This window comes from Condylura cristata, unplaced genomic scaffold (genome assembly GCF_000260355.1).
Source record: "Condylura cristata isolate star-nosed mole 26May11 unplaced genomic scaffold, ConCri1.0 scaffold00023, whole genome shotgun sequence".
Lineage (NCBI taxonomy): Eukaryota > Metazoa > Chordata > Mammalia > Eulipotyphla > Talpidae > Condylura > Condylura cristata.
This window is the reverse complement of record NW_004567124.1, coordinates 3061160-3088584: the sequence shown is the minus strand read 5'-3', so window position 1 is coordinate 3088584 and position 27425 is coordinate 3061160. Positions and strand designations below refer to the sequence as shown.

Here is a 27425-nt window from a genome sequence, read left to right as displayed (position 1 = left end):
CATTTCCATGGCTAGTTCCTCCCATTTAGCAGCCTTGCTAAGGACCCTTCCAGAGGCGGCATCCAGAGATCTGTACCTTCCACAGGCCCCACAGGCACTGCCTGTGCTGGGGTCACCAGGGGCAGGGGAGTCACAGGGGTGCTGTCATGCTGTCAGCTGTTGCCAGTGATGACCTGCACGCTGGTTTGTAATCCATGCCACTGCCATGCTGGAACCCGGCTTCTGACAACCATGCCCGCTGTCTAAACACATCTGCTTCACGCAGAGGTTACACAACGAAGCCAATGGGCCCAAGTCAGTTCACCTTGCCATGGCTTCCGGCAGAGGATGGAAGGCCTGTCCTGAGAACAGGAGTGCCATGGGTCAGCAGCCCTGCCCTGGGCTGACACCAGCCGTGTGCTGGCCTCCAGGGAAATTAGTCAGGCTGTGTAGGTAAACCGCCACTATGACTGGGTATGAGCTTGGATTTTTGCACAGTAGGACAATCATAGAGTAGGGGGCAGGGGGACCTGGGGGGATTAAGGATGTGGTTATCGTTTACCATGAGTGGACCCCTTACCTTAAATTAGAGCCTCCCCAGCTTCCAGGTGCAGAGAATTCCTCTTCTGATGACTTGAATGCAGTATGGGCTTCACTTGAATGCAGTTATCGGCTTGGGTAGGCTGGGGCTGAGCTCACGGAAAGCCTGAGGAGGGGCGGAGGGCGAGGAAAGCAGAGGCCCGGGCAAGTGCAGCTAAGTCAGTGTGGCGGCCAGAACTTGGCTAAGGACACTGGCAGTGAGTGCAAGCTGGAGTCCAGATGTTAAACCGCTGGAGCTGAACGATGGGTAACAGGCCAAAGGGCAGGCTGTGAGATGCCCCTCCCAAACCTCAAACTGGGTCACACCACCCACCCCACCTGTGACTGCCAGGAAGTCAGTAGAGCTGTTTCGCAGCAAGGCAGTGGCAAATTCACAGACGGACATTTTCCCCTTTCCCTCCCTAAGTCTGCATTCCCCTTGTCTAGGTAGCCAAGGCGACTTCCAGCTCACAGACTGTCCTGGGCAGACCTGCCATCGGCCTTCCCAGCTCTCTGCTGCCAGGTGTAGACCTTTACAATCTAGAAATGTGTCGTCCGAAGGTTGCTATTTTAAGGCCACACAACTGACCCAAAAGGTAAACTGCGGAGTCTCATGCTGCCGGCTAGGCTTGCCTTCCATGAAGCCTTCCTCCATGAAGCCTGGGAGCTGAGCATCCCACGTGCAGCCTGGCTGTCTTTCTAGGCGTAGCACACAGGCTGTGCTTTACTCCGACCATCATTCCTTATAAACGATGTCAAATTCCCTTTCTTGTGTGAAATGGGTTTGTACTGATTGATCGTGACTGACAAAATAAGGAGCTGGAAACCATGTTATTGCCGTTTTAGGGGTGCCTGAAACCCACCCAAGTCCAGCCCTGCCTCCCTGGAGTGCTGCATTCTGTCCCAGCCCTTTTGCAAAAACCCTTGCTCCCTAAAGTTTCAAAACCTAAGCTCCATGCCCTGGGGACTGAGGGTCTTCCCCTAACATCGAAATTAAGCTTAAAAATAAATAAAGACACAGGTTTTTCAGGATCCAGACGTTCAGACATTGCAGCTTCACAAGTTTGTCCCATTATTTTTTTTCCCCCAAATCCTGGCACTGGCAGCTGTGCTAGATTCTGGTGCTCACCTGTTGCCCACCACTCAGGAGAGGCCACTGCCTGGGTCCCTTGAACAACCTCAGGTGGGTGTTCAGACCCGGGAGTACGTGAACCCAGGGATCCCCCCAACTGCCCTGCAGGATCGGACTCTGGGGGTCAGGGTGGGGGCAGCATGGTGTCTTGAAATGAGAACTCAAGCTGAGGGGAGACGGGAGACTGCCGGGGAAAGAAACAAGGTGGCAAAGGGTTCTGGCTGACTGCTAAGGGCTGGGCTGGGGCAAGTGAGGCAATTAAAACACAACAAACCAACCTTTAAATAGTAACTTTTAAAAATATAAAAACAGCTCATTACAATGACTTTTCATTTTTTTTTTTTCTTCAGGAATCAGTTTTCTTCTACCCTTGCCCTCCCTTGTGGCTAAAGCCTTAACGCAAGGTGGCAGATGACCATCAGAGATCCGGAGGGGGGAAGGGAAAGGGAGGGAGAGAGTGAGGGGGAGACTCCAAACACCCCGCCCCCCACCTCAGAAAGGTTCAGGGCACCTTGGCTCTCACTCACATCAAGGGGACCTGCTTACTGGGGAGCAAGATCATTTAAACTGGGCAGTTTTCACGGGACGCCCCCTTCCTTCTCTCAGACAGAATCACACGTTATAAAATAATCCATAAAAATGCAGTATAAAAATTATCTTCCATATGCTACATCCACAGAGAGCCCACCACCAGGACTCACAACGGCCTTTAGCTTTTCCTTAAAGGAAGAAAAAAAATAAAAGACCAAAAGAAAACAACCCAAATCTTAATACCTCAGAACACTTGGGTGCCGAAAAGTGGCACGCACAGGCGACGACAGCCTACCATAACCTGTTGGGTTCCTAACCCCAAAGGCTTTAAGAGGTCACCAGAGTGTCGGGTCGGGCCCTGTCCCCTAAGCCCTGCGAGCTCGCAGGTTAAGTATACACCACCCCCTTCTAGGGAAGAGAGTAAGGGGTCATCGCAGCAAAGAGGAGAAGGCATTTATTTTATAAAAAGACATCACTTCTAATTCTTTTTATTCAAATAAAAAAAAAAAAGCACCCACATCAGTTTCTATTTTTCTCTGTAGCTCCCTGAGCTGAGTTGCTATGCTTTTCCTCTAACTTTTTATCCTTTTTATAGGCTGTGTCCAAGATTTAAGAAGGGAAGGAGAGGGAGTCGCCTTGAACGTCCACTGCTCGTCAGGATAACCACGTGTGCACCAAAGATAGGCCCAGGCGGAGGGACGGAGTGAGAGCGAACACAGCAAACACCTGAGAGAGGGCGAGGAGGGGTGGAAGGCGGACAAGGCGCACAGAGAGCCTGTGCTTCTGTTCACAGCAGCCCCACTGGCCCATCCCAAGTACTGTCTGTCCATCGTCTGTCTGGCGTATAACCTGACATGTCTGGACAAGTCCCAAGTCCGCAGAGGCTGGTTCCCGGGGCATCTGATGGTCCATCTGGAGGCCACCTGCATTTCTTCCTCAACCCCGAGATTTTCCTCCCCTCGTACCCCCTCTCCGTTTGTCTGTCCCTCCCTGTACTTCCCTTCCCCAGATGGGAACCTGTTTCATAAAAACAAAACAAAAGACCACCACCACGAGTGGATTACAAATACAGCAGGCGAAATACACAGCTAGCGTGTCTGGTGGGAAGTGGGGGGCCTCCCCCACTGACCAGTCCAAGATAGGAGTCTGTTATTTACACTTTTCACAAATCTTGTGCGCTGCACAACTGGGAAAATGAGATCCCTCCCTCCCCCAGCACAAAAAAAAAAAACAAAAAAAACACAAAGAAACTGTGGTCCACTCCAGTGTCCCCGACCCAGGGGAAGGATACAGGTCAGAAGAAAGGAGAGGGAGAGGAGAGAGTCACGAAGGGGTCTAGGGAACTGGAGCCAGGAGCCTCCAAATAAATCTATTTGTAACATCTGCCAGGATTGTTACGGGGAGGCGGAGAAGAGAAGCCCGCCGAGTCTGCGAAACACATCAATCCATGCCCAGGAGTCGGGACCGTGACGGGGCACGCGCCCTCACAGCCAGCCGAGCTCAGCCTGGACGCTGGGCTGCTCGCCGCCCGCCCTCCGCCGTCCTCGGGGCCCCCTAACGGGGGTCTCCCTGTCACAGCCGAGTCTGTTTCTCCCAGAGTCTGACAGCCCTGTTAGAGTCCTTGTTTAGTAGATGACCTCATAAACCGTGGCCTTCTTGTCACCAGAGCCTGTTACAATATATTTGTCATCCGCCGAAATGTCACAACTCAAGACAGATGAGGATTCCTTAGACTGGAGAAGGAAGGGGGGGTGGGGGGAGGGACAGGAATTTAGTTTCTCAGAACTCAACACCATTTCCCGGTTCCCACCCCGAGCCCGCACAGCAGAGATGAGGTCACCAGTGTTTAAAGGGCCCCCGACAAGCACTCTCCTCTCCCAGGTAGAACACAACCTGCTTTGCAACAAAGCAGCTCACCACAGGGGCTGATGTGATCCTTAACACAGACACCTTAGCGTGGCCTCTCTGCTGAGTTTACAAGAGGGAAGAAGCCTTTCTGAGCTGAGGTATCCAGCAGGCCTGACCCTCAGCCTGGTGGGCTAAGGCGAGGCTTTGCACCAGAGCCTTGAAGCATCAGGTATAGCCAGACGACATTATGTGGTCACACCCGGGACAAGTTCCAGTGTGAATTCACGAGCTGGCTGGCTATGAGCGTGCGTGCGATTGTGTGTGTGTGTGTGTGTGTGTGTGTGTGTGTGTGTGAGAGAGAGAGAGAGAGAGTGAGTGCTGCACATTGAGCAGAAACTATGAACGTCTCTTCCCTCCCTTCCATCTTTCTCTCCCTGCCCACCACCCTCCTAACATAGAAGTGTTAAGATGTAGCGCTGCTCTGAAAAAATGCTGTCTGCTTTACTCAACGGCCAGCGTGCAAAGCCCGTGAGCACTCAGGGTACAGGCCAACACCAAGCACTGTGTGGTCCGTGTTAAAAACCCTACAAGAGGTTTTGGCCTGCAGATGCGGAGGGCATGAGAGGTAGAACACAACATGTGCCTGCTGCCTGCTGCCCAGGCCCTCATCTCTGGAACTCAGTCTTGGACCCGCATCAGGTAGGGGCTGGTAGAGGCCAGGGCAGGCCTCTGACCTGCCTCCCACTGCCCGCCCCCTCCCCACCACTGGGAAGAATTGGACACGGGTGTGGCAGGTTTTACCTGGAATATGCTGGCTCCATACGGGGTCCTCCAGGCGTTGAGAAGGTTATCTTTCCCAGTGCTCACAAACCACTTGCCTGTGGGCGGGAGGCATGGGAAGGGTCAAGCTGTGGCCGTTGCCTCCCTAGCCAGCCCTCCTATTCTGGGCATGGTCATGCAGCGAGAAGTGCTAAGCAGTGCTCTGTGCCACTCTCACTTGTGAGAGGCATGTTGTAACCAAGACATGAGACACATGGAGGCAGCAAGAATGCCTGACTCTGCGCTTAAGGGGGATGGGGGGGTGGGAAAGAAGCGGTAGGTACCATTTGTAGGTAACCGCAGCTAGGCTTCCCCCAGAGATTCTTCTTAAAGCTACTGAAGTGAACTGATCCTTCTAAATTCTACTAACGAGCAGCATGCGTAGGGAGGGAGCAAGCCTGAGGGGCAGGAGACCTGGCTCCAGCACTGCCTGGAACACGAGCGGGATGACGTACCTATGTTCCCTATGAGCCACATGGCAGTGCTGCTCCCCCATTCTCAGTCCTCGGGAAAAGACCATGGGGTCCAGAGAACAAGGAGTTCACTGCCACATGGCTCATGGGTGGAGGGCAGGTATTCCCAGCAGGGGTACCAGACCCTAATGTCCATGTTAAACCACCCAGACGACCTCCCTGTGGAGTCGTGAAAACCATTTCTCTACCCCTGCCCTAGGCTGGCCAAGGCTGGCCTGGTGTCCGGGGAGCCTGGTGCCCTGCGGCAGCATCTGCATCTAAGGGACAAAAGCAGGGGAACGAGCCTCGAAAGGATTCACGTCAGGGACAGGAGGCCTGGACCCAAGACCCATTCTGCAAGCTTTGTGCTCCTCATCTGGACACGTGTGGGCCAGCCGGGCACCTCAGGAGCTCCCACACCCCCCACCAGGCCTGGGTCCCCCGGCTCACCACAGTAGGCGAACTTGAGGGAGAGGACACAGCTCTCGTGCAGGTGTAGCTGGTACTTGTCGGGCTTGGTATGATGTAGCACCTCCACATTGCTGCTCTCCATGCCCACGGCCAGCCACTCCCCAGTGGGGCAGTAACCCAGAGAGAAGATCTGCAGCGGGGAGAATATCTGAGTCTGCCATTTGCAGAGTTTGGGAGGAGGCCACGCTCCCCCTGAGGCCTCGGGGTCCCACTCTTCTCCCTCCAATATCACTGCCACTCCTGCTATCTGCATTAGAAGCTCCTCTCTCCCTCCGTCCACCCCAGGGGCAGGTGCCAATTTCCACCCTCATTTTATAGGTGAGGAACTGCAGGTTCAACAGGTGCTGACTCTAGCGGTAGAGTCGGGACTCCACTCTGGAGATGGCCATGTGATTTCAACTTTCAAAGTCACTGTCTCTGTGACTTTTGGCTTTCCTTAAGAAAACGAAAGTAAGTGAACTGCTAAAATATTAAGTATTTGAGATTAAGATATGAATGTGAAGAATAAAAATAACAAGAAATGATCATGGGTGGCTCCTATGAGCCAGGTTGATGGTGGAGCTACGGAGGAGCTGTCTCTGGTGCTCACAAATATCTGCTACTGTTCCCAGCCTAAGAATAAGGGAAGTGAAACACTACTCAGCAACCCAAAATGGTAAATTCATGTCATTCGCAGCAACATGGATGGAGCTGGAAGGGGTTATGCTCGTGAAATAAGTCAGAAGGAGAAAGAAAAAAACAGTGCATGGTTTCACTTAAGAGGAAGACTACAGGGAACTAAATATGGAATCAGGAAAAATACAGTTACAAAAACAAAAGTTACCAGACAACTCTGAACCAGAGACATTCTGCAGGGGAGGGAGAGGGAGAAGGAGCGAAAAGGGGAGGGAAGAGCACATGGACTGTGGTGAGGGAGCCCGGGGAGCTGGTTGTGGAAATTCTATGGGTCCTACACCCGAGAGGAGAAAGCAAGCACTGTACAAACAGGAACGAGGATATAAAATATATTTAAAAGAGGTATTTTTTTTTTTTTAAATTCCAATAGCAAGTTCCAGTAAAAGGATGGGAGGGGAGAGAAGATGGGAGGGAAGGAGGGAGGGAGGAGAAAGAATAAGGAAACCGAGGCCAAGATGCTTGACAGTAGGGAAGCTGGAAACGGAACTCCAAGGTGTTGTGGACTCCTCTGTTGCTACATCATCCAGAAAGCCTTCCCAGAGAGCTCAGGGGGGCCCCACATCCATTTGCAATGATGGTCTCTGCCCCTACCCTGGTCACTGGGGCCCGGGAGGAGAAAATGCCACTGGGGAGCGGGGAGGGGGGGGGCTGGGTTGGGGCCACACACCTGAGAAGTGAAGTCGTGCTGCTGCAGCTGCCGACCCTCTCGCAGGTCCCAGGAGCGCACGGTGTTGTCCAGACCCCCCGTCCACAGCTTGGTACCGTCATGGGAAATGTCTATACAGCTGGCCCCGTCTGTGTGGCCCTGAAACTGCCTATGAAGGCCGAGCAAGGAACAGGATTAGCCCCAGGACACCTGGCAGTGGCGCCTGAGGGTAGGCCAGCTCTGCCTCTGAGCAGAAGAGGAAACTGAGGCCAGCAGAGGTCACCCCATGTGTCATGGTCCCTTAGAGAACCTGCAACGGAGCTAAGCCTGGGCCAGGTTATGTGTGTGTGGCGGGGGGCGGGGACAGAGGGAGGTAATGGAGAGATTCTACCAGTCTAAACTCAGTGTCTTCGAAGTTTCCATCCTTAATCCATCCCCCCCACCCTGCAGGGACTGAAGCCATGGCAAAGCCCAAGCAGAACACAACTCTCAAGATGATGGCGAAATTATACATTAAAAGCCAACTGGTGAGACACTGCACTGTGGCCTGATTCCAAGGAACAGTTTCACTCTGGAGGAACAGGGATTAAGTGACCTGTGGAAGGTCACAAATAGGCAACAGTGAAACCCAGCAGCTTGGCTGCCAAGGTCTCCACGCTGACCACCAGTGCCACAGTGGCTCAGAGGTTGTGTCTGCAAAGCCATCTATTTCTGGGTTCTCCCACCCTTCGGCTGCCCACCTGAACTCCACCTTCCCAGACCTGCCAGAGGCTGACCTCTCCCTGGGGTCTTCTGCCAGCTCCTGCAACAAGCAGACCTCTACCCTCTGCCCACACCAGCCCTGGCGCACAGCTGCCCACTTACACAAGGCAGGCCAGGCCAAGCTGTTTTGACCTGGGTGTCCCCTGTCCACACTGTTCTGACCCCCAACAGTCCCTGGGACAAGCAGTCTGGGCAGCAAGGCCACACACGACCTGTGCAGACATCTGAAGGACAAGCCCCGCCCACCAGCCAGCAGCCTCACCTGACCAGGGTCTGGTTGTGCAGATCCCACACAGCGATATTCCCGTCGCTGCAGCACGAGAAGCAGACTTTGGCGTCGGGGCTGATGGCCAGAGCGTAGCAGGCGGGGGCCGAGGACGTCAGCTCGGCCTTGATGCGGGGTGTGGGAGAGGCCAGGTCCCAGATGGTGAGTGTGCTGGCTTCGCCGCCCACAATGAGTGTGCGCCCGTCAGGGAGCAGCTTACAGGAGCGGATATAGTTGTCCCTGTTCTGGAAGGAGAAGGGGCCGTGCTGAGTGCTGCCTAACCTTTCCTCCTGGAGGGCAGAGTCCCGTCCGGCAGCACCGCATGCCCTCAGCACCCCTGCAGGCAGCCTGCCCTCCCCGTGACACGTCCCCTTCACGGCTCTTCAGTCTTCTTCAGCAGCCCCAGGAGGCTGGTATCTTCCCTCCTCAGGTGACAAAGTGAGGATTCCGTGAAGTGAGCCTGCTCACTCAAAGTCACCCGGCCCATGCAGGGAAGAGGAAGTAGGCCAGGTGGGACAAGGTGCCTCCCTGCTCTGCCTGCCAGTTAGAGGAGATGCCCCAGCCCCGGGGTCCTCACCAAGCAGTCCAACTGGGAGATGGGGCTCTTGCTGCCCGGCTGGCTGATGTCCCAGATCTTCACACAGCCCTTGCCGCCTGTGTAGACGTGCCGCGTGGGGTTGCTGATGGTCACGGCACACACCACCTCCCCGTGGCTGAGCGTGTTGATCTGTCGGGCATGCCTCGGGATGCCGGGGCCTGCCAGGGCGTCGTGGGGAAAGGGCACTGGCTGCATCTGCCCGTCGGCACTCACGTGGAAAGAGTACGCACTGCGAGGGCGAGAAGGTGAGTCACTCTGCCATCTTCTCCCACTTGGGTCTTCTCTCAGGCTCCAGAGGCCCAGCCCAGTCCAACTGGGACCTCCCTCAACCTTCCTGCCTCCCCTTCCTGCCTCGGGGGTCCCTCTCCTCAAGTCTTTGGGAACCAGTCAGCGCCCTCTGGCTTGGCTTGGCTCTACCAGGTAGGGCCTGCTTAGCATCTACCTAGATTTCTGACCCCAGGCTCCCTAGCTACAAGCCAGTCACTAGCCCTGCACATGGCTTGAAATGCCCTTTCCCACCAGCTCCAAAACCCCTCAGGGCCATTAGGGAGGAAAATCTGCTCCCCAACACACTCACCCAGGTGAGTGTTTGCCAGCCACGTTAGGCTCCCATGGGTGCCAGCTGGGGGCAATCCCCAAAGGAGTGCCCAAGTTCAGGGCAGCCCACGTCATTTGGTTATTAGGAAGCCCTAGTGATGTTAGTGCTTCTCTCCGGAACCCAGGAAACAGCCCCTCAACCTCCACTTGGGTCCCCACTAGAAGGAGCTCCTGGTGCCAGGCCGTGTTTCCAGTGCTTATATGAATTCCTCTGAAGGGGAAGACGCCCTCCCTCTGGGGAGCTTTGGCAGGTCAGGGGCTAGGGTTAGGGGGTGAGGGGCCCTCCCCTGCCCTTCCAAGAAGCAAACAGGAAATATAACCGAAGCTTACGGCTTTCCACCAGGAATGGAGGCAAGGCTTGACGGCAGGCCCGTGGCCCGCATTGGGGGGTGAGGGTCAAAGCCAACCTGGAAGGCAAAGACAGGCGAGCCTTAGTGATGGATGCCACGCTCATCCCCCTCCACAGCTCCTCCTCCACCAGTCCCGGGCCTTATATACACATTGCTGCCTGCTCAGAACCCATCAAGCAGATGGGAGCAAGGAAAACCAGGAGGGCCAAATGCCTTGCCAACGAAGTGGCAGGAATGAAGACGTCCAGGACCCTAGCTCTGAACCGGCATCCTCAACTCCCCCACTCCTCCCTGCCTTCCCCTTTTCTCTCCCTGGTACTGCAGCGGGCCTTTCGCATGCACAGGAGGCCACATAGGGACAGGCGGTACTGAAGCTGAGGGAATTCTCTGGAAAACGACCTCTCTTCCCTGCAAGCCAAACTCAAACTGTTCATCAACAGAAGACAACCAGCACAGCTGCCAGCTTCTATTGCATGGAGGTCCCTGGGCTCCAAAGAACCCAGGGATCAGCCCCACTTCCTGATGGAAAGGGGGAGCCCAGGGAGAAGTCATTACAGAAGTCATGTGGCGACTAACGGGCAAGCAGAGATGGGCTCTGTGGCCACTGTCCCCTAAGTGAGTGGTCCCTTGTCGCTAATAAATGCCTTCCTCCCCCATGCCCCCCAAGGCAGCTGCCTAGGGCAGAGACCACAGGGTGCACAGGGAGTGCCTCCCCCACCCGCCCCCACTCCTTGTCAGCCCCCCCAAAAAGGAGCCAAAAGGTCTACGTACAGCTCCAAAGCTCACCATTGGCGATCGGCCGTAGGCGGCGGCGGCAGCGGCGGCGGCGGCACTCATCTGGGGCGGGATGTTGTGCAGGCTGGCGTAGGCGCTGGGGCTGGTGAGCGAGCCGTTCATCTCGTGGTGGCTCATCATGGCAAAGGGCGCCGGGTAGGAGCTGGTGATGGAGATGGGCGTGCGCAGGGCCGAGGCTATGAGGAGGCGGGTGTCAGCAGAGAGGCGGTGGGGTGGGGGCGGGGAACGGGCCTCACCCCTCCTTCTGGCACAGAAGCAGGCCGCCAGGCCGCATGCGCAGCCCAACAAGCCTCCCACTCGCAATCTGCCTGCTCCGGGCAGCCCTCTCAGGCTGAACCTACCTAAGCGGGATCCCTGTCTTCATAGCTCAAGGACGTTCCAGCTCAGAGACCGGACGTCTCTTTCTACAGAGCAGGACACAGAGGCCCAGAGAAGGGGGCTAATCGGCTTCAAAAAACTATCCCTGGACACAGGCCATGGTGTCCTATTCTTCTTGCATGCCTGACCCAGTATAAACCCTGCACTGGTTCTGTACCACCTAGCGCCCGAGCCCCATGCTATGACCCACCCATGGGACGTCTGCCCCAGCCTGGGCAGACCCTCTCCCTTCAAGCACGGCTGGCATAGTCCCATCATGCCTACCCATTATACCTATCGGGTCCATGCCTGGAGGTTTACCCGGCATTGACCGGAGCCCTGGGGTCGTGCTGGTGCCTGGAGTGGGGGCATCATTCCTTGGAGTTGGTGTGTTGGACTTGAGTCCGGGGGTAGAGGATTTGTCATTCTGAAAAAGGAAGATGCAGAGACCAAGGAAAGTCATTTAGACCCCTTTCTCCCAAGAGCGGCACTGGCAGCTGGCCACAGCACCGGTGCCAGTCGCCAGGTGCCACAGCCCTGGGGTTTGAGCCTTCTGCCCCAAAGCCCCCAAATCTTGCCCATCTTGTTTGGGATGGACTATGGCATTGTTCCCATTTTTAAAATGTAGCAACCAAAGCTTAGTAAAATGAACTCACTAGCACAGGACACAGCCAGTCAGTGTTTAAGACCCTAATCCATCTTCTTTCTAAGATCCCAATCCAGGTTCTTTTCCAGAACCTTCTCTCACCATCCCACCCTCTCTGGCCCTTTCCCAACTTCTGCGGCACCAGGGGCAGACCCCACATACATGACCAAGATCTTTGGTCTTGGAAGAAGGTGTGCTGCTTGAGGAGGCCACGGAGGCAGGGCTGGTGGGGGCGTCCTTTTTCAGGCCCCGGGTCTTGTCCAGCCCATTTTCAGGAGGGGAGTGTGCGGGGCTGACCCGGGGAGTTGCAGGGTCCTAAAAAGACACAGGGTACAGAGATGCACTTAACAGCACAATACCTGGAGTCTCCTGCTCTGGGTGGAAGGGAGTGGCACAGATGGCAGGACAGAGCACAGCTGAGAGATTTCGGGGACCAACCATCTAGCCTGTCCCCTTCATCCCACAGATGAGAGACTCAGGCTAGGGTAGAGGTGCCCTGTCAAAATTAAGTAAGTTCAGGACACCAATCTGGGCCTGGTGGAGATACCTAAGCTACTCTTCCCTGGTGAGGCTGATCCCCTGAGGTCCACAACCCCACATCAAGAACAGCAGGGTGGGATACAGAGCTTACGAGAGTACCACACAGAGTGGAAGCTGGCCTTCCCCTGGCAAGTTTGGGCCTCTCTCTCTGGAGACCCAGCTAGCAGCCCCTACGGGCCCAAATACCCAGACTCCTGACAGGCTAATGACCCAACACCAAAGGCCTCATCACCCAGCCAGGCTGCCAGCAATAAAGGCGTAGCCATTGCAACACAGTAACTCCCTCCCGCACCCCCGGCTTGCCCTCACCTCATTGGAAACGTCCACCACGAGGTCATCACTCTTGTCTCCATCACTGTCCTGCAACCCACACAGAAGCCAGTAAGAAGGGGTCATGCCTCCCTAACCCACATGGAGCCCAAATGCCCCCAATTCTGCCAGCCAGAAGCTGACCTGGGCCAAGCCCAAAGATCAGGTTCTTTACCCTATCCTACTGTTGGCCTCCCCACTCTCCAATGCTTCCTGGCCCAGCTCCCCAGATCCCGGCTCTGGGATCACTCTGATCCTGGGCCCACCAGCAGCCTCACACCTGTACCATTACACTTCTAAGCTCCACATCACTTGTCTCTCTGAAGCCAGACACTTTTCCAGCTAGGCTTTTATCAGCATCATTCACAAGTAAATGTCTCATGCTGTCATCTCAGTGACCATGGGCGATGGGGTCAGCCTCCTCTCTTGAAATCCAGATGAGACTTGAGATTGTACAATGTGACTGAGCCCCACACCGCTACCATGTTCATGCTGTCCAGTATGGGGTGCCAGGGACTATTGGGAGAGCTGTGATGGCATCTGAGGGCTGTTGACCTGTCTTGTGGGCACACGGCTGTCCTCAAGCCCCAAAGAGCTGGATATGCCCTTCCTGACCACCTACTCCCTCCAGGCTGTGGTCCATGTGTTCAGTGTAGGTACAAGCACCAAGGCCACCGCCTGTGTTTCCCTGACTCCCTCCCTGATCCCAAGAGGGTTTAGGGCCCCCTGGCTCACCCTCATCCCCAGCCTAGCCCAGCCACCCACACCATCAAACATACATATCGACTCAGGCTGTCCTTCTCCTCTGCTTTCCGCTTCTTGGCTTCCATGCTGTAGTCAGCTGAGCCCCGGTGCTTCTCACTGGCCCGGAGGCTTTCTGAAGGCGACACCGAGTTATTCTAGAAGCAAGAATGCAGAGGCATAACTAAGTGTGCCAAGGTGTCAGACAAAGTAGCCTGTGTCCTAACAGTCTCGGTCTCACTGGAGCCTTGCTCGGAAATCCTGCCCAACCCCCCTGACTCGGTCCTCCGGGGAGAAGCCAGGAGGGTATCACGATTCTCTTTCACAGCAATGCCAGCGCTGCTAAATATTAAATGTAGGGCCTCGTGCCTTCTGGGCTATGAGGCTTATGCTTCCTGAGGGCAAGGGGACAGCTGTCCTCACACCTAACTTGTGCCTGCCACACATCTTTGCTCAAAGAAGGGATAACTATCAGCATCTCATTCAATCTTGGCAAGCGGATCTGAGCTGACCAACTGGGCTCTGAGCAATACTTGTCCTGCTGAGCCCAATAATAAGGGGACACTGGGAGGGAAGAATGTTGGTCTGCCAACAAGCCTTCTACGTGTAGGTGGGCAACCTGGCATTTTGCGTGAACACTACAATTCAGCCATGTGGCCTTCAGCAGCTTTATAAGAGAAATAACACAAGTAATAAAGAAAAAAGGGTCACGGACTCTTTCCTTCCAAAAGATGGGGAAAGGCATACAGGCAGGTAGAACCATGGGATGATGGGAAAGTGGGGGTTCAGGAGCTAAGAAATGCCCAGCAGAAGGCAGCAAGCAGGAAACACACACTTTTCAGGGCTGGGGGAGCCTATTGAGTTCTCCGGTCAGCTATAAGGTGATGTGAGAATAGTGTGGCACGAGAGGCCTGGGAGAAGGGGCAACGGGCCTTACCCACACTGGGGCAGGACTCCCACAGAGCTGTCCCTAAGGTGAGAGCACCGCCCTCAGGTGGACTCCACGACCCTGGCGGCCCGGGACCAGGCTTGGTATGCAGGGAAGAAGGAGCTACAGGCAGGTGCCTACGGCAAAGCTCTGTGGCAAGAGGTGAGCAGAGCTCACATCCTTCTAGAAGACAGTTGAGGTGCCTGCAAGGAGCCCAGGCCACACAGTCAGTCCCTCACTCACCCACACGCCCATTCCTTCCCGGCACCTGCCCTCAATCAGGCTGGACGCTGGGGATGGAGGAACGGGCAAGGCACGGTTGCTGCCCGCCAGGGGCTTGTAGTCCAAGTGTTGGGATGCAGAGGCTAACTGAGCTGCAACACCGAGGTGATGAAGCCACAGGGGGGCACAGAGGGACGTCTGTTCAGACGGGAAAGAGCAAAAGGCGGGAGGCAGGAGCGTCATTCAGGTCTCACGCTTCCCCAGAGGTCAGTGCTGTCTCACAAGCACGGGGCACTTGAAGGGAACAGGGGTGGACAGTCAAAGGGAGGCAGCTGGGGGGAGCGGCGGGGGGAACTGGCCGCAGACCTTCATTTCCTTCCTAAGTCGGTTTCCCTTCCCTGCCAAGTTTCTGCCTGAAGCAAATTAAAATGGCAGAGTTATCAAGGCTTGAAGAAAAAAATGGAGGTTATAATGGAAGTGCAGCTCAACCTTCCCCGCAGCCGGGCAGGAGCTGCGGCGATGCGCACACGGCCGCAATTCAATTAGCTGCTGCAAGCGCCGGCAGAAAAATCACCGTCATTTCATTTCATTTCCTCTGATAGTGGCGGCCACCCCGTGCTAAGCAGCCCTGCTTCCAGCCCCCCTCAGTCCTGCTGGCTGGCCCTCTCCTCTGGGGGGGAATGGGCTGCCGGGCCCGGGGAGGGGGGAAAAGCTGCTGTGTTTCTCCTCACAAGCCAGTCTGCGCTCACAAACAGCTAGCTCTTTCTTCTCCCGCAGTCAGGCTGAAAACCCTCACTGCTACAGGAGAGTCATGTCAGACATTTAGCGGCATCGATCCAGCCCGCCTCTGGCTGGCAGGCGGCCAAAAAACTAAGTATTTTTTATTGCTTCAGCTAGGCAAGGAAATATGAATGAAGCTACCTCTAATTGGACTCCAGACTAACCCCTCTGGGACTGCTTCCAGCCGCCTGCCTCCCACCCCGACATGGCCCTGTCCTTCCTGCCTAGTCCTCAGCTGTTGACAACCTGGTTTCCAAAGGGCTGATGACTTCAGTCTACACCCCCTCGACCGCACCGCCACATGCACAAGGCTCGCCTGCCTCAGCCCGGAGCAGCCCACCCGGCCCAGCCAGGGACGGCGTCCCGACTCATTCCCATGAGACGCTCCCGTGACCCATGCACGCCCCCTCTGCTTTGTCTGACAGGCTCAGATGTCAGTGAGCATTGCAGAGTGAAGAGCTTGCTCCTGGGGGTTCCCCATGGGTTTCTTTCAGAAGAAAGCTTTCACAGACTGAGGCACAAAGCCAAAGGCCAAGACAAACAAGCATGGGGATAAGGACAGTGTATGTGGGGGTGTGGGGAGGTGGGGGTGGAGGGGAGAGGAAGGCAGGAGGGCTTGGTCTCAGATGCTTATTTGGCTCTGCAACCAGTCCTATTAACAAGGTATCTTCTGGATCCCAGGTCCTGTTGAGGGACCGGAACGAGGCCCAAGTTATGGATAAAGAAGTGAATTTTGAAGAAGCCAGTGTCTGGTGAAGCTGGGGTCAGATCTCAGCCTCTGAGAATCTGCCCAGTCGTCCTACCATCTGGGCAATACACCTCTCCCAAAATGCCACCATTAAAGGGTCGACACTAACGCGTTTAAAATGGCTTTTCAACTACTGCCTTTCTTATTTTAAATACCTAGCCATTCCCAGGCCCAAGTGAACCTGATCTCTGAGCACACCAGAGCAAACTTGCACGATACTGCTAATGGGAGGCCGAGCAGGAAAGGTGGGTCGGGTGGAGAAGTTGCCCGAGGAAGCTGTTGTCTAGATGGTTAGTTAACTGCCTGACCTCCCAAGTCCTGCTTAACACGAGGTAATAGCCAAAGCCATCCTAACAGATTAGATGGGCCCCACATACAAGGATTGTGATGAGGAATAAAATAGCTTTGCTAATCGCTGGAGGATTTTTTTTTTTTTAATCCAGACTCCACCATGCTTATTCAGAAGGCTTATTCACTTGAAACAGAACCTCTGAGCCTCAGTGTGATCAGAAAGATTTACACCAAATCTCAGCACTGGCAGACACGCAGGAAGCCTGGCCTTCATGCTTGCTTGCTAGCACATTCTAAACAGTTTAAAAGCACAGAACAGGGAGAAACCTTAGATGTATGGAGGAAATGAGGATACAGAACCACAGAGCAGGCAACCAACCTGGGCAGGGGAGCACTGTGGTCCAGGACAAGGGACCCTGGGTCCTAAGTCCTTGGTCAGTTTATCCACAAAGCTACCTGGAGGATCTGGGGCTGCCCACATGATCTTCCAGTTAATCGTTTCTCATGTAACAGCGAATCAGAACTCACGTAGCCCAAGCTCTTCATTTAAAAAATGATGCCCCTAAAGCATGGAGATGAAGGGCTTTTCCAAATGAAGGTCACTTTCAAAAAGCGACAGTAACTCCTATTTCACGACAAACCCCACTACCACCAAGAGTTCACAAGAACCTCTCCTCTTCTTCCCGGCACCCCAAATACACCCCAAGAGCTCCAAAACACTTACCGCACTGGATTCTCTCTCTTCAGAAACAGACGGTCAGGACAGAAGGAAGGTCAGGCCCCCGAGACAAAAAGACAAAAGAACAGAAAAGGTCAGTCTCACCATGCAGCTGGTGTTTACGCTTTGCTGGTTCACAGGTTTTAAAGGTGGCAGTAGACCTGGCTCTTGACATCACCGTGGGTCAGCCAAGGTTTGGACAACAGTGACATTTCTCAGTTGGGAAATTAACTGTCCCAATTCCAAGACTCGCTCTGGCCCCCAGACCCAGGTGGGGTGGGAAAGCCCAGGGCACAGGTCTCTCCAGTATGCCAACAAGGGCACCAAGATAACTGTTCAGCAAGTTTTAAAGCTGCAAGCGTGTTAAAGATCGTGCTAACAAGGGCTTCTGGAGGATCTGAGCATAGATGACATTTTTTTTTTTTTTTAAAGGCAGTTGTGGGAGTGGTTCTGTGGTGGTTTTAGCTAACACCATTCTTTGCCCACAGCCCCTGGAAGCTGAAGCCTCTGCTTATGTGCCCAGCCACTACCTTGATTCTCCTCTCCCTCTGCCCAAAGACCATCCTACTGCAGGGACAAACGCTCTGCTCTCAGCCCACTGCATTCCATGCCCTGCCTCTGTCCTGTGGCCTTGGGCCAGGCCGGGCTGGTGACGACAAGTGTGGTGCTTGGGGGGGTTCAGACGCCGTGCACCATGTCCACCCTGAACTTGCACAATGTTACAGTGTCAATTATATCTCAAAGGGCAGAATCGCACAGGGTTGCAACTTTTGTAAAAGGTCTGCCAGGGAGCCAGGCTGGGGGTCCCCGATGCCAAGTCTTCCCAATTATCCTCTTGCAGCGGCACGATCACTACCTTCACGTACAGGTAGGCAACTAACAAGTCTTTACTTGAGCACCAACTCGGTCCCCTTTCCAAAAGGCCCCACTGTAGGAGACACGTGCGGTGTTAGCACACAGGAACCTGCCCTTGTCCTCGGAGGACGAATGACCTTGCTGAAGGCAAAACATTTTCCAGGCACAGGCAAGATACAAAAAGACAGTATAAAGGGCCTGGTCTCTGGACTCCAAGTCTTAAACTCCTCTGGGAACTTAGAACTGGCCAGGAAGGAGTGGGGCTGGAGTGTACTTTGAAGGCAAGGCACAGGGGAGTATAGGGAAAAGGAAAGGTGTTTATAGATGAGTGGACAACGTCTTCCAGGGCACAGAATAATGGGGATACATCAAGGATCAGGCGCTAGGTTCCATGTACCCCCAATTCAACAGATGCTTCCAAATCTTTGGCACACTCCCGTCCTAAAGTAAGAGCATTTGCTGTGCCCTTTCCTTCATGGTGGGGCCCCCAGGGATTCTTATGCCCAGCCCCGCCCCACCCTCTGCCCCCACCCACAGCTCAGGGCCGCACCTCTGTGGTCCAGCTCATGGTGGTTCTTCTCGTCCTTCACTGTCAGGTGGGCCTGGCTGCCCAGGGCACCCAACGCCAGCAACCCCGAACTGCTCCCCGTAACAGGGGGGATCCCTGGAGGCTGGAGGCCTGACGGATGGGGCGGCAACTGGACCGGGGGACCATGCGTGGCGTGGGAGAGGTGCTGCGCCTGTAGCTGCTGCTGCTGTAATGAAGGTGGTGGTGAGCACAGCTGAGCACGAGGAGTTGGGGAGAACCCAGCTATCCATTCCCCTCACTCCACCAAGAGGCAGCAGGGGGAAACACCCCCAAAACCCTGGCCCCCAGCTCAGGCCACATGCTGTCTTGCTGAAGGAAGTCTGTTTATGAACTGCAGTTTAGATACAAGATTTATGTCTTCACGTTCCCCACCCCTCCCCTGCCCATTTCAGGACAGAATTTCTCAATATGTATTTCCAAGCCCAAGGTAAATAAAGCATGCATCTAAACCCCACGCAGTCACCCAGGTTCCCTCTGAGCCGAGGGGCTCTGCTTGTAAGCTCCTAGCAGGCACGTGTTTGCTCATGCTTACATGCCTTCACACCTTCGCAGCCAGCGTCTCCCACCCTGAGCCGACACCCTGTGAAGACTCCCTATCTCTGAGGACTCCATGCCTGCCTTACAGAACCAGGGCGGACTGCAGCAGAAAAGCACCGAGAGCAGGAGGAGCTTGCAGCCAGTGGGAGGACGTCAGAATGGAAAACAGGGTAACAGGAGGAGTAGAGGCTGTGGAAGCAGCCAGCACAGGGTTCAAATCCCAGCTCTGGCACTTCCTAGCTGCATGACCTTAGGCAAGTTGCTTCAACTCTGTGGGCCTCAAGTGTCCTCACTCAGAAAGGGGCAAGAGGGCCCACCTCAGAGGAGTACTCTAAGATAATGTAAGATAATGCAGCAGCCCTGATCACAGGTAGCATTTACTGAGGACTTACAGGTCCCCATGGCTTGAAAAACCTGGCGTGCATTAACTCAGCATTATCATCAACAGTGAGCCTCGGGGTCTTCTCTCTCCCCTCTCGTTCCCCCGCCCTGGCCCTCCCAGATGCTCTTTATCATTCCTAAGGCTGTGCCAAGCTACAGTCTAGCTTGTGGCAGGCTACATCATGGCCACCTTCTCAGGGGTGGTAATACTGGCCGGAGTGGCTGGGACCTTGGGTGTGCTGGGATCTACTAATGAGTGAATCTTTCTTTTCAGCCACCCCAAGAGGACATGGCTGCACACCCAAGTACATTTCAAACACTAATCCTAATCTTCCTAACCACCTGGCGAGGGAGAGGTTGTGCCCATTTTACGGACACTCTGGGAACTGGTGGTCACAGCCAGTAATGGGCCATGGCTCACCACCAGTGAGTGGGAGCTGCACTCAAAATCACTCAGCCAGGATCTTTTGTCTCAGAAGGCACCTAAAGGGACCCCAAAGGAAAAAGAGTTGGTGGCAGTGACAAAGTTCGGACTGGCTCGCCTGTCAGTGAATGGCTTTCTGACAAGAAAGACAAGAGGACAGTGAGGCCCACAGTTCTGGTGGAAGGGGAGGTCGTGTTTGACAACAAGGGTTAAGAGCCCTTTTCTCCCAACTAGTTACCAACCTGGCCCACCCCAAAGTTAAAGGCAGCCAGTGCCAAAGCAGCCCTCCTGAGCGGGGAGGCTGGGCCCCAGGTCTGCGGCTGGGCAGTCCATGGCCCTGGCCCCAGAGTGGCCTGATCCCAGAGGAGAAACAAAGCTACCACCCCGGGAGCACAAACAGAACCCCTGACTCACCCAGGAGCTCATGGTCTTCTAAGACGGGGACTTACACTGAGCACCCCCTTTTTCATATCAAAGAAAATGTAATTTTTATATCTTATTACAAAAAAGATACATGTTCATCATCAGGACACTTGTTAATTTATAAAGTTATAGTAATTACCCCTCCCTACAAAAGTCTAATTTATTCTAGATTTTCCTTTATGGAAATCTAGAAGGATTTGAAAAAAATTTTCAATTTATACATTTACTTTATGCTCTCTCTGCACTTGGATTTTAATCTAAGAGGGTTCTGAAGAACAGGTCAACATGTCCTTTTTAGTGGCTACCCAGCATTCTCTGCTGTGGTTGGAGGAAAATGTGTCCCTGCAGTCCCCGTGGTCTTAGGCCAGTCGCAAATAAGCACTTTAATTCTGCCAGTGTTAACTATTCAGAAAATTCCAGAAAGCAAGGACTAATGTGTTTAATCTCTTCTTAAGAGTGCATGCTAGTAAGACTAGAGGAGAAAACGGAGAGGAGGATGGCTTCCAAGAAGGTGCAAGACAACCTCCTTCCTTGACAGTCATTTTTACAGAAAGAGCTTACTGAAGATTTGCGCCCAGGGAAAGACCTGAATAAACAGCCTAATTCTCACTTCACCGGGTGAGAGAGCTGCTCTCTTATCCCACCTCCTGGGTTCAACCTCGTCCAGGTCAAAGGTTCCCTCTTCGACTCTTGTGAATTCTAACAGCTCAGGCTCTGGCGCCAGACAGACAATGGTGGACGTGTAGCCTTGTCCTTATCAGTTCTGAGTCCTCAGATGAGTCACCAGGCCTCTCAGCCTTGGTTTCCTCACAGGTACGTGAGGATCAGATGTAGTCTGTCTCTGTGTACCCGGGGCTGCAAACGGTACTACAGGTAAAGGCCATGTAGGAGCCAAATGACAAGTGATGGACCACAAAGGTGGCCACATCTTTTTTGGGATGATGCTCGGCAACTGGAGAGTTCCAGGAAGGGGGTGTGCGTCTTATCTGCCCAGCACCCCTAGTGGTATGCTGCCCATTTGCTCAGCATTCATCTTCTGGGGAATAAGTCGAAAATGTTGGCGAGGATACACAGAGATACCTGGCGGTCAGTCAGCAGGTGCCTCTGGGCAAAAGCCACCATCCACCTCCCACCCCTAGCCCCTTTCTGGGGCCTGCCAAGATACAGTTAGAGAAGTCAGTTGAGATGAGGCATCAGTAGGGTATCTGTGTTCCCAATATATGGACAGTGAGTCAACATCAGAAACTGGGAAAAGGCTGCATCAAAAAAGCTGTTTGGAAAAGAGTGATTTCAAAGCTGCTGAGCTCCCAAGACCAAGATGGTGGTCTAGTCTTCTGCCGAATATCCTTGTAGGAAGAAACGAAACCTGTCTACACTTCAAGTGCCAGAGACTGCCCTAGGTCTCCTTCGGTGGCTTGGAGGCATAATCAAGAAATGGCCAGTAGCTCTGGGAGGCAGGGGCAGAGCGCCAAGCCCCAAGCCATCTCTCTCGGGGCAAGGGCAGATGCCAGGGCTCGTCTGGCAGAGGGTCGGCCGACAGCACTCTTGGTTCTTGGTTGCAGTAAGAGGTGAAAGCAAATTTTCTCCCTGGGAGGCAGATGGCGTCGCCTCACCATCTTCTCACCTTTACGCGTCTCACCTCTGCCACATGCCCTGACCCCAAGGAACAGTGTGCTGAACAGTAACACTGAATGGGGACGCTCCCCACTCCCCCGAAATGTGGGGCTGGAATCAGGTTCCCGGTCTGAAGGGCCCCTGAGCTCAACTGTAGCTGCCTCTGTCCAATTTCTATTGCATCTTCCAACGCCAAGACTTCTCCAGCCATGATACCAAAACCAGGCAACAGTTCCCCTTCCGTCTCATCTCCTAAGAGAGGCAGGGAGGCTGGAACCAAGCCCTTCCAGGGGTGCTCAACTGCTCCTCTAGCATTTCATGCCAAAACACTAGCAGGTCAAAGAATGTGTCCGTGAAGCATCTGTGTGCCCCACGCCCGCCCCCACAGGTATGCCCCGTTCCTGTGCGTCGGCCACTCACGGGAGAGGCTTCGGGGAAGAGCTTGCTTGCAGAGTATGTGTAATTGGATTATATACAGCACGCTTTATGCCTCTGCTAGCTGATTTAATGCTTCACTTCTCAGGTTCATGACCTGGGTGAGACTCAGTGAAGTCGTCTAGGCATTTCCAGAGCCAAGACACATGGAACTGCCCACGGGAGAACGCCAGAGAGCCCACACTGCAGCAAAGGAGAACTGACTGCTCTCCACGGAGGGGGCAACCCAGGCCTCTGCTTGTTATTTTACTTCACGTAACCCAGGGTCCCCCCAGCTCCATGCTGACTTGAGCTTCACGCTCTATCACAGCTCTATCTAGAACAAGAACCCTGTTCTTCCTATTTTAGAGATGGGACAGTCTTGGAAATGACTAAGCCAAAACAACCAGAGTCAGGATTCAAGCACGCTTGCTGGCTGAAAGAAACAGGCCGTCTCCATAAAGCACACCTGACTCCTCCCTTCCCCCTTACAATTCAACCATTGATTCCAGCTCCTCTCGCTGCCCTGAATCCAAGAACCTTAAGTATGACTTCACCATACCCTTTGTAACAAGCTGTGACCTCCCTCTTCCTCCTCACCCTCCTACCCATTTAAACAAAAAAAAAAGTTCAAGTCAACCTTGCAACATTTCCTCCACTAATAATTGCCAAGGGGATAAAGACCAAATTGTTGGTGAGCCACTCCACCTGCCAGGCCAATGACTTGGGGCAAGAAGAGAGCACTGAGGAAAGACGGTTCTAGAAGAGGATGACAGATCAGTTCTCAGGGTCTTTAACCTACCTGAGACCACCTCCTACAAGCTCACTGGCCAACCTCAAACTGTCCCTCCTTGTGCTCTGGAATCTTCCCCTTCAAAGGATGCCCCAATTATTTGCATCCAAGGGAAAAACACATGTACTGTAACAGGTTTGAGCATTGGCAGGCAGGAGACAGATTCTTCCTAGAGTTCCCTGTGGCCCAGCAGGGGAGGATGTGGGCTGGGCTGGGCTGGGCCGGGCCAGAAAGTTAGGGCTTCCTCCAGCTGCTCCACCATCCCTCTCCTCCCACACCAACTTGACTTTGGATCCAGGTCTTTCTGATCAGGAAGGGGGGGTCCTAGAAATATTCTAATCCCCATGATAAATATACCCCTAGCTATAGTCCTGCCCACACCAGACAAAACTAACTCGTCTCGTTAAGCTGAGCCAAGACATAATCCGAATCCTTCTACTCCATGACCAGAGAACCAAACAACCGAGGGAAGCAGGTACATCATATAAACCTGCCAGATCTTTCCCCTTCAGTCTGGAGGGATGAAGCGACTGCCCAAAGACCGCCTAACTCACAGGCCAAGGGGTGGGCTACTTCTCACCGCAACAGGACAAATCCAGTAGTGCCCTGGGGGTGACCACTAGCGGCTGAGGCCCCTCGGCCTGTCCCTTCACTTCCCATTCCTGTGGGGCCGAGGCTGCTGTCCTCTGCATCAGTCTGGGCCTCGGCTGCCAGCCTTCCCCACCTGCTGTCCCAGCAGCAGTTCAGTGAGACCGCTCCCCGGGCTCCTCCCTGACTGGCTGAGCGGTAGGCTCCTCCTCCCCTGGAGTGCAGTCAAGCCTGGCTCCCTGTGTCCCTAACTCCTGCCTTGTGAGGCTCTGTCAGGCACAGCGATTAGATGGCTGCCTGCTTAATGACAGGGCGACGGCTGTGTTCACTCAGAGCCGGAGAAGCAATTACCTTGAAAATGGGGGTCACAGGCCCCACTCGTTGGCTTTAATTGAATTCCAATATCTGCCTCCAGCTGCCTTGACCTAACTTGTAGCTTCCTAAATACTACTTAAAGGAAGTGGAGCTAATCCAAGCAACACTTCTTCCCCAATTTCACTCTTTTCTTAGAACTTTAGAAAAAAAATTATTTTCCTAAGAGGATTTTAATCCCAAAGAGGGAGACATTAGAGGGAGGGACCTGCTGGGACACTGCAGAGAGGGGAGGCTTGGCCAGGAGACTTCGAAGAGTCATCTGGAAGGGGGTGGGGACAAGTTAGGGGGAAGGGGGTAATAGAGAGGACAGAGCGCACAAGTCCCCACCCCTGCGTCCCCTTCTGCCACTAACAGCAGAGCCAGGAGCCGGTCATGGGGAAAGAGGACACAGACTCCACATCAGGCCTGGAGTCAGCCTTGCGCTTCTGGCCTCTCAGGCTTTGCCCTTCCACAGCTGGTAACCATCCAAAAAAAACACTTCACAAGGGCATGGCTAGGCAAGCAGTTCTCCCCTAGGGACTACCGTGACCCCTATGGACCTCTGGCATTGTCTGGAGACATTCTGGGCTATCACCACTGTGGGAAGATGCCGGCAGGCGGTGGGGCGAGGCTAGAGCAGAACTTTCGGTAATACACAGGTCAGCCCCACCACAAAGAAGGGACTGGGCCTCTACTTCACTTGTATGGAGGGTGAAGAACCTGGAGCAGATGATATCTCAAGGCAACTTCACTCCCTACACCAGATCTCTTCTGAGAGACTACCTTGCAGTTCAGTGGCCAAAAACACTGACTACTTGCTCATATGCCCATTTAAGGGCAGGTGGCAGGCAGGAGATGGGGGGGGTCTGCTTCTCCCCCAGTGACTCTGCCTCTTCCAGGCCCTTCCTCAGCAGGATCACTGAGTTGTCATGGGGCTGAGCTGGGACAGAACCATGTGACTTCACGTGACCCAACATTGTGACTGAGGTTTGGGACCTACCAACTTTACTGTCTACCCCGACTCCAGGCATCCCTGGCCTAATCTGGGGAGGCCCAGAAACATGAGCTGTCGAACATTCTCCTTTTACAGATGTAGAAACTGAGGCTTGAGGAAGAGACAAAAAACAGGCCTGCTCAAGGTCACACAGGAAGAGGAGACAAAAACGGTCTCTGGGATGCTGGCCTGGAATGGAAGGGCAAGTCACCATCTAGCCCACTGACAAGAACATTCTGGGGCCTTTAGTTCCACTTTGAAATCATGCAATCACATAAGAAAAAGAAGAACGAAGACTAAGCATGACCCCAGAATGTGAGGGCTGAAGAAACCACAGCCAGGCAGTCTGCTGTTTCTCAAGCCTGGCTGCCTTTCTGCAGGATCTGGAAGAGTCAGAAATGCAGGTTCCCAGCCCACACCCTGTGCAAAAGAGCTCGGGGGGCAAGCGTCCTGGCATCTACTGTTTAAAAGTCCCCTTGGGGGCCCTGAGCCAGTCGTATGCAGGTGGGGCGAGGGGGTAGTGAGCATACCTATCCCTGCACCCAAGGGACAAAGGTGGACAGGTACACATTGAGGTAAGACCTTGTCCAAAGTCACAGCGCAAATACTTTTTTGCTCAGATGCTTATCTCCAATACCCTGAGCCTCACAGCAAAGCAGCAAGCAGGAGAAAGACACTCTGTGAACCCCCAAAATGCACCGAAGATGCATCCACTAAGCACCCAGGGATATTTTCTCCCGGGTGTTCCCAGGTGAAACAGGATGTTTAGAAGGTCAGGAACCCCTGTCTGGGTGCCCTGATGAGAAGTCACAAGGGCAAACGAGGGATGCTTGGTCAGGCAGCTCAGAGCAGGCGACAGCAAGGCCCAACCCCAATTCCACAGCATGTTCCACATCAACAGTACAGCAGAAGATAGTTCTGATCCCAGGTGGCCAAAGAAGGGCAGCCTTTGCCAGGAAGGAGGCACGGGGCAGACAGGCCCCTGGGGACTGGTGAAGAGACAGCTCGGTTCCATTGGTAGCCAACCTGGCTTTGAAGGGGAGTGTGGAGCCCACCTCCTGCAAGGGTGGGAGCACTGGGCTGATAAGTACAGAGGTGGCTAGGAGGTACCTGGCACCCCTTTAACTCAGGGGCAGGGAGACAATGGGGGAGCCCATGGAGCAAGAACCCCAAATGGGTCCAAGTCCATGATTCACATGGGATGGCCGGAGCCCCGGGGCTGCCATTCTTTGAGGCCAGCTAAGGTCAGGGTCCATCTCTGTTATGATAAATGAGAGGAATAAAAGGGCTATACACACGGTGAGAGGCAGATTGGGGAGTCCACGTACCCCGATGATGGCGTTCAGCTCCGTCATGGTGACCTGCTTGGCACGTTCTACGGCCTGTGCCACCTGCTGCTGGTGCTGGGGAGAACAGGATGTGGGTTAGACGTGCACCTCCCCTGACAAAGAAATGCAGCAAGGGTGCTGGGGATATAGGTCAGGGCAGAAGGCAGACCCCAGACAGCACCATGGGGATGGTGAGCAGGTATTAAGGAAGTAATCAAAACTTCCTTAAATTTGTTTTAAGTTATGAGCCAAAAGGTGGCTATTAGTCAACCGCCTCCCTCACCACTTACTCCCGTGCATTTGAGCATGAGCTGGCCATGAGATTATTACTCAATGATCCCTAATGTTCTAAATGCGGCAACAGTGTCGTAATCATGTGTGTTGGGGGGGCGGGGGGGGGATCAACTTTGGGAAGATGCAGCTAGAAGTGGTGGCATTAGGACTTATTCAAAGGGTTCGGAAGGAAAGGATGTGTATCTATATATATTCGATTTGCATCTATCTAAATAGAAAGCAAAGAAAAAATAACGTGCCTAGACAGATAAAGTGGCAAAATGAATCCTAACAGAAACTCTGGGCCTCAGGTGACAGATGTGTCCATGGAGGGTCACTGGTCATGAAATAAATACTGCTCTGGTGGGAGATGACGGGAGTGGAGAAGACTCTGGAAAAAAACCGTACCTTCTGCTCAGTTTTGCTGTAAACCTGACACTGCTCTACAAATATGAAAGTCTGCTTTAGAGCCTATCGTTTGGTGTATTCATTCCCTTCTGCCTGGAATTAGTACCTGCTTTGCAGGCAACTGTCTCTCCTGCTGAGCTGCAAGGACACTGCAGTGTCCTCTGTTGGTCATTACCCTTACTCAGACACAAGACTCCAGGATTGAGCTGAGGTGACCCCAGCCCTGGAGAGGGCACAGTTACCCCAGCTAGCGTGGGCCCTACTGAATAGTCAAGCCCGTAGGTCGGCCACCTGTCAGCCCTCCACAGGTACCCTCTCCTCCGGCCTGGCGCCCAGCCCGGCCCCTGCTCAAGTGGGACTCTCCTGGCAAACGTGCTTAGAAGGGAGTGTGACCAGTGCTACTGCCAATGGTAAGGACACACTGTGCCTGGGGGCTGGGGTGACCCCCTTGGGCACCCATTCCCCTCTCAGGGACTGGCCTTTGGTAATGGCCAAACTTCCTTGTTTTTAGGTGTTTCCAGGTATGGAAGTTTGGGCCCAGGGAAGGAGAGGTTGGGGATGCCAGTCTGGATGTGCATGGGGGCACCACACAGTGCTTACTGCCAGGCCAGGACCCTCCCGTCTGGCCTTGGGCAGAAAACTGTTTCTAAGTGGCAGAGGGACCAACAAAT

The 27425-nt window shown here is 54.0% G+C and overlaps 1 protein-coding gene across 13 annotated transcripts in view; it reads right to left on the bottom strand.

The window, feature by feature from the left end:
- Positions 1-2007: 2007 nt before the first annotated feature.
- TLE3 (transducin-like enhancer of split 3) overlaps positions 2008-27425 on the bottom strand; it is a 47325-nt gene continuing 21907 nt past the window's right edge. The window contains exons 6-20 of one of the 13 annotated variants that reach the window (XM_012728710.1): positions 26044-26148; positions 18185-18389; positions 16786-16802; positions 13131-13250; positions 12352-12402; positions 11665-11817; positions 11142-11283; positions 10476-10675; positions 9685-9761; positions 8737-8986; positions 8157-8404; positions 7154-7301; positions 5791-5941; positions 4871-4947; positions 2008-3954 (exon numbers count right to left, since the gene is read on the bottom strand). In XM_012728710.1, the coding sequence (XP_012584164.1) occupies positions 3847-3954; positions 4871-4947; positions 5791-5941; positions 7154-7301; positions 8157-8404; positions 8737-8986; positions 9685-9761; positions 10476-10675; positions 11142-11283; positions 11665-11817; positions 12352-12402; positions 13131-13250; positions 16786-16802; positions 18185-18389; positions 26044-26148 (2052 nt within the window). In that variant the 3' untranslated portion in view covers positions 2008-3846. The remainder of the gene's footprint in view (positions 3955-4870; positions 4948-5790; positions 5942-7153; positions 7302-8156; positions 8405-8736; positions 8987-9684; positions 9762-10475; positions 10676-11141; positions 11284-11664; positions 11818-12351; positions 12403-13130; positions 13251-16785; positions 16803-18184; positions 18390-26043; positions 26149-27425) is intronic. The other 12 variants (XM_004687633.2, XM_012728704.1, XM_012728703.1 and 9 more) reach the window with 12 other exon arrangements.